This window comes from Trachymyrmex cornetzi, unplaced genomic scaffold, assembly GCF_001594075.2.
Source record: "Trachymyrmex cornetzi isolate Tcor2-1 unplaced genomic scaffold, Tcor1.1 scaffold240, whole genome shotgun sequence".
Classification (NCBI taxonomy): domain Eukaryota; kingdom Metazoa; phylum Arthropoda; class Insecta; order Hymenoptera; family Formicidae; genus Trachymyrmex; species Trachymyrmex cornetzi.
In genome coordinates this window covers 8841-20231 of record NW_017297061.1, presented here as the reverse complement: position 1 = coordinate 20231, position 11391 = coordinate 8841, and the positions used below count along the sequence as shown (strand labels likewise).

The following is an 11391-nucleotide window of genomic DNA, read 5'->3' as shown; positions in this document are numbered from 1 at the left end:
TAGCCATTATCTCTATTTAGATTGTTATGGTGTTTTTGTATCTTTATGGCTTCTGTATACTTTCTTGGAAAGTGTGATGTAATGTTGGCTATTGTGGTCGTTTTGTCAAACAATATTTGATGTCCTGTTTCGATGTTGTGTTCTGATAATGCCAACTGCGTGGCGTGTTTTAGCTTGACATCACGTTGATGTTCTTTTATCCGTAGGTTGACCATTCTCCCGGTTTCTCCAATGTATACTTGCTCGCATGAACAAGGTATTTTCTATACTCCTGCGGAGCTGAGTGGAGGTCTTTGATCATCATCAAAGGCCATCAAGTGTACAGAAAACCAACACACACAGATAGATACCTACATACCGAGTCGCATCACCACCCAGCACAAAAACAGCCAGTAATCAACTCACTTGTACATAGAGCTTTCACCATCTCTGACAAAGAATATCTACAGACAGAATTCAACCACCTAAAACTAGCCTTACAGAAAAACGGACATGACAAAAAAGATATAACCAAAATAATCAATAAACATGCAAACAAGACAAGGTCTCTGACACACAATCAGACAAAAGGATCCTATCCATTCCCCTATATGTCAAAGGAATAACAGATCGGATTAGCAGGATATTAAACAAACACAATATTCGAACTATCTTCAAATCATCCAAGAAGATAGGACGGATCTTAAGAAATCCTAAAGATCAAAGACTTTCACTCAGCTCCGCAGGAGTATACAAAATACCAGGGTTGGTAAAAAACATGTTTTAAACGTGTTTTAAACAGTTTAAAACATGCTTAATTGATGTTTTTAATATGTTTTAAATATGTTTTTTTTATAGTACTGTTTAAAGCATATTTGAAGCATTAAAAACATATTCAAGAAGAAACACAATATGTTTTATTCTTAAAAAAAAAAGACATTAGTCTTTACCAACCCTGCAAAATACCTTGTTCCTGCGGGCAAGTATACATTGGAGAAACCGGGAGAATAGTCAATCTACGGATAAAAGAACATCAACGTGATGTCAGACTAAAACACGCCACACAGCTGGCATTATCAGAACACAACATCGAAACAGGACATCAAATACTGTTTGACAAAACGACTACAATATAGCCAACGTTACATCATACTTTCCAAGAAAGTATAGAGAAGCCATAGAGATACAAAAACACCCTAACAATCTAAATAGAGATAATGGCTACAACATAAATAAAATATAGAAGACCATTTTCCCGGTTATTGAAGACCGACCAATTACATCACCTCTCTCCCTCATCCCCCTACCCACAATTCTCTTCTCCCCCTTCCACCACCAATCCAATAAGCAGTATAATATAAAAGGAACGGCCTGGAGCTGGAGGAACAGTTCAGTATCAGGCTGCTCCTCGTCCTTATGAAGTGGACTGCAAAGTTCATGAAACGTTGGCATACCAAGAATGGATCTGGACACGGAGAAAACCCGCGAAACGCAAAATCTTTATATAGAAAGCACCCGTGGAAGTCTCAAGAATATTATCAAATACTAAATAAGATATAAATTTTAATTGTTTTATTAAAATCGTTTAAAGTGCACAAGTTTTGAAGGTATTTGACTATAAATGTCAGATATAATATTTAGAAAATTATAACAATTATTTGGAACAGGAGCAGTTTTAGGGAATTGTGAGCAAATTTCGAAATTTCAAACTTTTTACATTTTTCCCTAACTTTTCTCGGTTTCCATAACCAATTTCAATTTCCCTGACTTTTCCAAGTTTTCCAGATTTCCTGGTAACCCTATTGTAATTGATGATTGAATCGGTGAGATCATAATTATTATAATTACCCTGCGTCAGCCTGCATGAAAATGGGCATGTTCTCGGCGTTGGCAGAGGAGCCAAGCACACACACCACCTCGCCATAATCCTGCATTATATGCAACATCTCGCGGGTCACTGTGGTGTTGCAGTCGGTGAACAGGGATACGAGTAAAGGAACGTTGTCTATCAGCTCGATGTGCGGACGTATCTTGTGTATGCCCCTCGGCAGTTTAGCCTATATACGCAGAATAAGTAAAGGAGGCTATTTCGGTCAAAATAAAAAAGTTTCAAGATCACAAATTATATATCAAACAATACAGTTTTGTTGATTAATTCCTGGAATATCATACTAAACAATTTTTTATGGTACCTAGATTTATGGTAACCATTTCTTCGACGTTTCCGATGTTTCCTCTTGATAAACAATACAACAGCTAAAACTTCACATCCTCCTTATGTTGTGTTTTGTTATAAACGTTTATTAGATTTAACCCAGGGGAGAAGATCCATCTTACCCTGTTCGACAGATCAAAGTTGACCGGCGCACTTTGTTCGGTGCTATCGGTGAGGCAGCTCAAGGATCTCCAAGCCTCCTGGCCTGATCCCAAATCGACGCTCTGCACCAGGACGCTGTCCTCGCTTCTCACCGTGTCCTGCTCCCTGCTCGACAGTTTGTCATCTCTGTAGCATCATGAAATCTTAAATAGGATCGAGTATTTTTTACAAATTGTTTTTTATTCTGCTTTAGAGATATCAACAGCAACCTGTGGCTCATCGTGCTCTTGACCTGCGACGTTCCTGTGTTGTTCCATTCGGTTGTTTCATCATCGAATTTCACTGTCGAGAAGTCCGTGTTGATAGCACTTGGCGCCGACATGCTCATCGCTCGGCTATTGTTCAGATTGGTACTAAAATGAGAATTATTCTTTCTTAATGAATCCCTAATCGCTCGACACTTCGCTAGTCATAACGGTGGGTAGTAAGAAGCACATTAATGCTAAGAAGCCAAGAGAATACGTTAGTTCATTCTTTCGAACACGACAAAGCTTCCATAACAAATAAATAAAAATTCTCTTGTCATGCTGCGCATGTTTTGCGATCGATTAACCATAGAACGCATGAGATTTTAAATATTTGTGTCTTTTCATGATATTTCGATTAATGCTTCATTTTTTCAAATTCATTTCTCATTATCCGAACGTTTGTAATCTTCTATTAGATTTCCATCTCGTGCATTCTGTAGTTACTATGTTGCCGTTTTAATATCTTTTTTCTTTCTTTGAAGCAAAGCAGAAATCTGTGATTTCATATTGTACAGCGTATATAGTGAGGTATTTCTGCATGTAATCGGTGTAACGTACCGAGGTAAGACACGATTAAGCAAGTGGCTGGCCTCGTCCATGCAGGAGTAATTAGGCTGATGAGATTGGGCCGTGGGTGAGGGAGTGGGTGAGGACATGGCTGCTGCCTGGCTCACCCACCAACCCACTGGACTCTCGGACCTGATATTGTCATGTGTGTGTTAATTACAGTACATATAATTGTGTAATCTTCGCGTGAGTAATCGTGTATTTGCATAATGAAAATTCTTAATGGGCGTCAACTTGCAATTGCAATAAATTGCTCCACATTAATTAAGAAACATATCATTAAAAAATAGTTATAAAGCAGTAGAGACACAAAGTAAAAATAAAATAAAATTACTGTTATTGTGCGACTTGATGTCCTGAATGAAAAAGAGATATTAGTTATACATGTTAGGTATTAAGACACTGCAGCCAAAATGATCGCGACATCTTCAAAATTAGTGATACTGCAGGATGTCTCAGAGAAATGTTTGAGGATTAATCTTAAATTTAATTCAACTCTCGATTTTCAGAATTTCTAAAGATCGTTTGATCTATTTATGCAAACTTTCTTAAATATGTTAATTACTCTTGTTGATATATCTTTATATATCTAAGTATATGAAGTTTTATTTTTAAATAGATTTTTATACGACATAAAAAATAAACATTTGAGTTAATCTGTATTCGAATCAAATGTGTGTACAAACTAGATTTTGTAATATTCTTTTTCGAGATATCTTGCGTATCACGAGCAACGATGAACATGCAGATCAATATTAACAATTACAAAAGTAAGAAAAGACGTATAGACAAACATATACGACGGGGGCATATGCGGATATCTCTTCAGCCATTGCTGTCTCCTGCAATACATGGATATATTTTACATTCGAGCCTCATGACAGCTCGCTGCTATATTCTCTAACGAGAATAAGAGATTTATTCCATCATATGCATGCAATTTTTCCACATGCGTGTCTCTCTCTCCTCTGATCCTACAATTATCTCTTTCAATCGGAAACGCCTCTCTTAAATATATTTTTTCTCATTTAAAAAATCTTTTCTTTCTTCTCCCCTCTCGCAAAAGGAAATGTATTGTCTAAAAATTAAGAGATGATAAGAGGACGTTCTCTCTAAATTTTTTAGAGTGGAATCTGACTCTAAAGAGTGAAAATTGAGCCAGTCTTAAAAAAAGAGCGGTTCAATTTCCAATCTTTAAGAATGAAACTTTACTCTTCAAAGTGAGAATTACTTGTAAAAGTTTTAGAGAGTTGGAGCAGAGACACTGACGGTAAGTCGCGGATATGCCCCATAAGAAATTCAAGAGACATTGAGAGAAAAACGGCGTGTCATCATGCCTTGATGATAAACGATACCTGGCTCCCTCGCTGAGTAACGAGATGTGACAATTCCAGCCGCTCTCCAAGCCCATTTTCTCTGAGAAAACACGCGAGCGCAGTTCGTTCTCCTTGCTGAAGTGCACAAACCTTATGCATGCTCTATCCAATTGCTCAATCAATTGTACCTGTAGTCATAATATATATATTAATTTATTGTGTTCACAGTACAAATTATTAACCATTGACGGCATTGACCATAATAATATCGCACCATATCAGTTTGTGCCTGATATTGCATGGTAACCATTCCAATGAAGACCTGATTGCACTGCACCTCAAAGCAGCTTTCAATATCGTTCACGTCGTCATCCTTATTTTCGTTACACAGTAAGGAATCTGAAAAGAAAGCCATGTTTTTATTACAATAAATATTATTTGCGAATTAAAAACAAATTAATCAAAATAATATAAAATATATCTAGATTAAAAATGAGTGAAAGATATTAAACAAAATTATAACATCAAGAAATCCAAATGAAAAATGAGAAAGCAGGAAGTTAATATATATATTTGGCTCGTTCTGCTATTGAGATAATATTTAAAAAAATTAAAGTTACAATAAAACATCCATCAAATTAGTGACTACGTTAACCTGTCGAATGAAACTGTCCCAGTATTCCTCGTACTCTGGGATCGAGAACGTTTCTGAAGTCCCATGGTAAAGGAGTCGGACTCCTGTGAGGTGTGTACAAGTGTTTGCTATCCGCCGGTAGCTCCAGATATATCTCGGACATGTTGTCGCTGATGGCGCGCGTCAGCGGTCGATAAGCGAATGCGGTGCAATACGAGGTTAAGCTTGTCCTCTGGTAGAAGTCTTGCACTTTTTTCCTGCAAAAGGAGAAATCATCAAGATTAATACATAACAATTGATCTTTACGCATCAAACGTTTTAAAAATTTTTGTATAATAAAATCCAGAAAATAGATTGTGCCTTAAAACGAGGTGAAAATTATGAAAATGAGCACATTAATTTTTATAATTAATATTTGTAACTTTTATGATTTAAATTCATTGATCAATATCTAGTGAATTTTTGCAATTTTCTCTTACTTCTTTAAAATACACAATCAGTTTCCATTTAAGAGATTAATGGAATCGAAACCGAACGATATACCTGTCTGATGCAGAAAGAGGACAGAGATCGTGGCCATCCCAGTACTCGATGCACGAGTCCAGAATTATGTCGGCCGTTCCTTGCGTCAACAATTGTAGACCACCACCGCTGCGCTCTTTCACGACTACGGCGACCATGTGAGGAAACGGGAATTTCAGCTTTGTAGCGATGCTCAGTGAACGCGCGAACTTTATGTCCCGCCTGACCATCTCTGGTTGCTGTCAAACAAATCGTTTTAGTTTGCTTTTCTAATCGATTGTGTGTTCGCGTTTGTAATATAAATTATTCCTCTTCAAATAATATCTTTTTAGAATGATTACTCTTCTAAGAAACGGTTTGATAAAAACTGATTTATAGGGAATTATTCAAACTTCAATTCAACATTTTAAGTGGTTGCTAAAACGTGCAATCAATTTCCAGAATTTTAGCAAAAAGTGATCTTATTATGAATCAACTCTCCCAATTGTAAATATTTTTACTTTCTCCGTTTACAAATCTGTCATTTTTGTCCAGTCTAATCTTTTTGCTGTTCCAAGCTTTTAAAAAATTATGGAAAAAAATTCAAGATTATTCTCAATATCTCTGTTACATCGCCAAATAGTTTTTTAATTCAAATGTTAAAATCTTTAAATTGAAATTTGAGTAAAAATGAAGAGGAAATTTGACAGTGAAATTTCGTCTGTTCCAAAAAAAACCAGATTGCAGATAAAAGATTAATTGATTTAAGAAAAAGCATTTTCCTAAATTTTTACATGTAAATTATCAATACTCACTACATGTCTAAATGTACATAGTTGCTGTTCCAGTTGAAAAATTTTCTGTGCTTGATCCTGGAAACCGATCTGCTTCGCTAGTTCGCACAGACATCTGTTGAATACATTTCATTTTCAATAATAGATTTTGCAGAGAAATCGCAACTCCTAAGAAATCGTAAATCCTATAAGAAAAAAAAAAGAGTAAGGACAACATACCGTCTGTTCGTCACCGGGACCAAGTTCTCATTGTACAGAGCTTCGCAAGTGACGTGGCAACAGAATTGCGTGTAGTGTTCCTGCGTGTCCATGTTGCACGTGTTGAGGAGGATCGCCAAGCCGAGCGGTTTCAGCGAGTTCAGATGTTGCCGCCACGAGTGGTCGTCGAACTGCAGTCGGAACGGCAGGGCATGATCGTGGGTGAGATCCAGGACCTCAGCGGTGGAGTGCGACATATCTGCGAAGCATCGGACGTTACGTTGCGCACTCGGCTTTCGTTGTCTCCCATCTTTCCTTACCATGCTGTACGTAGGACATTCTGTTGGAGTTCACCTTGGTCTCCTCGGACTCCTGGTTCTTGTCAGTCGTCTTGTCCACGCTGCCGGTACTGTAAAATAAACGGGACTGTAATCGCGTCGATACGATTCCACCGAATGATTTCACAAATTTAAGTTACGTTAAATTCCTTTTTTCATCTCAGGGGGCAAATTCACAAATTCTTGGATTTTTAGATACTCGGATTCTTATATCCCCAACTGGGTCCGCGACTATAAGATGACTACCTCGAGCTCGGCGACAAAATATTGGCGTTACGTAGGAAAAATACTTTCTCCGCCGTGGGATTAGGCCATGAGAGAATTCCCTTCTTATCTACGCAGCACAGCGCCTACAAAAATATATTGATAATCATTATTACTTGATTACTCAGTTTATAGTCAATTTGTGCTATGGTACTTACGGTTACAGAGCCTAGAACGTGCAGAATGCTCGCCGATCGCGACATCATGTGCTCGTTGCCGAAAAGAATATCGAAGAAATTTTCTTTGAGTTCCAGCCAGTTGTACACTACGTCCGGATGATTGGGACCATTGATTTCTGCGTCTTCAAAAGGATCTACAAACTATATTTACAAAAATTATAAATCAGTGTAACATTTTGTAATTAATAATAATTTTTAATTCATAAAAATTATAAAAATCTCTATGAATGTATAGTATGTTACATACATACCTAAATCCTTATCATTTTTTAAATCAAATTTTAAAAATTAAGAAAAAATTTTTGCTTCCATGAATAATATATAATTATAAATTCATCATAATTTTGAATATAGTATATCAATTCGCAGGTACTCTTAACAAATAATATTCATAGTCTATTCTTAATCTCAAGACTATCTCAAGCAATGTCTTAAGATGTTCTCTAATTGGTTCACGACATTTTGAAATTATACTTAAGATAATCTTAACTATAAAAACTATGAATACCGACTAATAATTTATTCTTAGTCATAAGAAAAGACATAAAAAGAGACAAATTTAAATTAAATATTCATAGACACATTTAAATTTTCTACAATAAAATCTTCATAATCTTGTTTACCAATTTTTCTGTCCAGATTAGAACTTTCATCGTGTGAGATTTCACATAGAATTCTTATGTCATTAGATTTAGGATAAAATAATGTAATTCTGTATGCACGTGAATAAATGTATAAAATTATGATTACAATTCTACAAATACATAAAACACTAATTTCTTCATATAGAACTATAATTATGTTAATGTTTTAATTTATAAATAATTAATTTCTAAATCAATACTGACCTGGAGCTTCTTTGCGGACAGGTAAAGTTTGAACAGCGCTTTGAAGCGTGCCATGCCGAAGCAATTGAGGAATATCCAACAGGCGGGAAACACCAACGGTAACAACGGAAGACTCACAGCAATCGGTTGCAACAGAAACATCTCGCTCCAGTGGCCAGTGCCAAAGTAGTCTGTCAGATATAGGTAACGAAGCAGATTGATCACGAGGATAACAATCACGAGTATCGGATAGGTCAAGTGCTCAATGCAACAGATCATTAGCAAGTGACGCTTGCGATTGTAATAAGTTACTGGTCGATCGAGAGCTTGATCGAGCGCCATTCGCAGATTCACCAAGTACGGCGTTTCCTGAAGTTTGTAGATCTTACTCTTCAGAGGTATGCGGGACTGCGGCGTGGAGAAGATTTCGTTCGCGCTATGTACTGGCGTACTGTAAGTTTCTCTTGCGTGCAAAACAGACGCTTCTGAATCCTGAAAGTTCAATCAGCTACAAGAAATTTGCTTCTGAACAGTTTAATTAACTATTTCAATAAAATCTCTGTACAACTTTGATGTCTTGAAACATGAACATCTAAAAATCTGCGTTAAAGTTCGATTAGCTACAAGAAGTATAATTCTAAATAGTCTAATTGTTTTAGCAAAATTTTTGTTTATTTTCGATATTTTGAAGACTAAACATCTGTGAGATCTATGTTGGAAAGAATTAAAGTCACGTACGTCGTATGGCACACAATATCCAGGTGCTTGCTGACCTGGCTTCATTACGATTATGTCACCGGCCACTAATAAGGCCCACGGCAAGTTGACTACTTCACCATCACGATACGTCCACTGCAAGGTCAAGCAAGGGGATTGCGGACTGCACAAATGTGGATAGTTCTCGGACCTCCATTGACATGTGGAACGCGCAACTGCAATTTTGAAACACTTGTATAACATTACCATTGCAAGATTTAATAATAATAATTTTATTGAAATATGCAAATAACAAATAAAATATGTTAAGAAAGCAAAATTAAAGTAACAGCAGTTTCAAATGACATACTTATACATAGACAAATATTGGTCGAAAATAATTGTATAAGATTCACATAGAAACTGCAATTCATGTTAAGCACCGTTTTTTCCTGCTGAATTGTGATTTAGTAAATTACTATAAATTCTATGTTCTATGTAGTGCGATTATAAAAATTTACTAATCACAAGCAACTAATCAACACAAAAACTTGCATCGTATGCTTTAGGCTTTCTATATTTGTAATTTCAATTTTGAAACAAAATAAATATTACAGAGACGGCAATCCTTATTTAAATACATACCATTGAGCTGATCAAGAAGAATTTTCACTCTATGAGGAATTTCTTCATGTCGTAATTTATTATCCGATACCACTAAGATAAAATTCAATACTACTAAACAACAGACTATCAGTCCTTCGTATGGCAGTGTTGAATACCTGTAACAATACTTATTTATGAAGCTATTATTGTCCCAAAAATAAATAGAATAAGTAAAAAACAAGCAAAATTTCACATAAATGTACATTCCCATCTAACTTACCATGTTTCATTAAGCGTAAAGAACGCAACGATGAGAATAATGGCATTGATCAACAGCGCGATCGCAGAAGTCCAGCAGAGCGTTGTATATTGGCTACGATGATGCAGGGTGTCCTTCAGCCAAGCTCTATACTTCCTGAATACAAACAATAGTCATGATATAACGTCATAAAAATTCACATATTTGTTCTAAATAATCACAATTATTGTACAATATATTACTTATTTTTCCTGTGCTCTACTTCATACTCCTGTAGGACACGTCTAACATCACGATGCAGAGTATCCAGAGCTACTGTGGTGGTTAAGCCTAGAGTTTCCTTAGGTTTAGCCTCAGTATTCTCGTCTGTCTTTGTGTCCTTGCCAATTAAGCGTTCACCCTCCATTTTCTATGAAAACTAGCCTAATTAAGAAGATAGTCTACAAACTTAATTTAAAAAATTAAATAAAATATCAATTAAATTAGTGAAATATCAAAATATTTAGTCTTGATTCAAGTGATACATTAATTCAATAGCTTAATCTTGCTGCTCTAGAAGCAATTTATTGAATACATTGGTCAATTGTTGGGAATATATTTGGCCAATATTGTGCCGGTAAATTGTACTTTTAAAGTGGTCTGTCTATATATAAATTTACTATACAATTATATTGTTTGGGTCAATATGATTAATCAGTTCCAAAAAATAAAAATTTTTACAGAAAAAAAAATCTTAGACTAAAACACAAAGTCATCAAACACCGGAGAAAAAAGTTTTTAGATAAAATATTAATAAGAAAATAGATTTTGGGTCAAGTAGACATCAAGACAGTCCAGCAGGGTTAACTAATGAAACATATATTAACATTTTTCCGACAAGACAAATAAATTTTAAACTAATAATACGATTGCTAGCACTAAATCATCAAAAATCATGAGCAAAAAGATGCCGTCTATGCAAGAGAAAAAAGCCAGTGAGGGTTATAACTTCACAGACGCACTCGTTAAGAAAGAATCGTTGCTCCTTTCTGTTCCTATCCTGCCTTGCGCTTGACACTCGAGATAACGTCTCAGAATTGATTGCAGTTTATCTCCAGTGTAACGAGGATCGCATAATTTTCAAGAAATCCGCTTGAAATTGCGACGAACAGCACTCAAAACATATAACTCGCATCGCTCGTGATTTTGGGATGCAATCGCAATGAAAGACAGAGAGAGAGAGGGAGAGAGGGAGAGAGAGAAAGAGAGAAAGAGAGAAAGACAATTTTGAATCTGAATGTAATGAAAACGTAAATTGCACGTTCTAATCATTGCTTATTCATTGGTTTCTTTTCAAGAAAAAGAAAGTAAATTTTAATAGAAATTTATTAATGTATTATTTTATAATTTTAAAATTGTCTTGCTGATTTATATACAGATTGTATCATTATCAACTGTCGATAAGTCCGGATCTATGATGGGTATGATAGAAGTTAATAAATATGTATTTCCTGCAGTTCTCTTTTCTATCGGTAGGTAATAATACGAATTTTACATATATATGCCAACCCAGATAGGAAAATACCTCCACGGTATTAGTACGGTGAGCGTACGGCGTACTATGGCCGG

At 35.8% G+C, this 11391-nt stretch overlaps 1 protein-coding gene across 3 annotated transcripts; it reads right to left on the bottom strand.

The window, feature by feature from the left end:
* Window positions 1–1818: 1818 nt before the first annotated feature.
* l(2)k05819 (transmembrane protein 94-like protein l(2)k05819) lies at window positions 1819–10987 on the bottom strand. Of its 3 annotated transcripts, XM_018507578.1 has the most exons (19): window positions 10785–10987; window positions 10026–10192; window positions 9805–9939; window positions 9564–9700; window positions 8961–9154; window positions 8244–8714; window positions 7375–7536; window positions 7199–7302; window positions 6935–7023; window positions 6636–6873; window positions 6438–6531; window positions 5665–5882; window positions 5143–5378; window positions 4762–4886; window positions 4527–4675; window positions 3163–3303; window positions 2566–2709; window positions 2317–2482; window positions 1819–2036 (listed from the first exon to the last, which is right to left on the bottom strand). In XM_018507578.1, the coding sequence occupies exons 2-19, from the start codon at window positions 10187–10189 to the stop codon at window positions 1824–1826; spliced, it is 3180 nt and encodes a 1059-aa protein (XP_018363080.1). In that variant the 5' UTR covers window positions 10190–10192; window positions 10785–10987; the 3' UTR covers window positions 1819–1823. The 3 variants fall into 3 exon arrangements, with proteins under 3 accessions (XP_018363080.1, XP_018363081.1, XP_018363082.1); XM_018507579.1 differs by lacking the exon at window positions 3163–3303; XM_018507580.1 differs by lacking the exons at window positions 1819–2036; window positions 2317–2482; window positions 2566–2709; window positions 3163–3303 and adding an exon at window positions 3840–4013.
* Window positions 10988–11391: the final 404 nt, after the last annotated feature.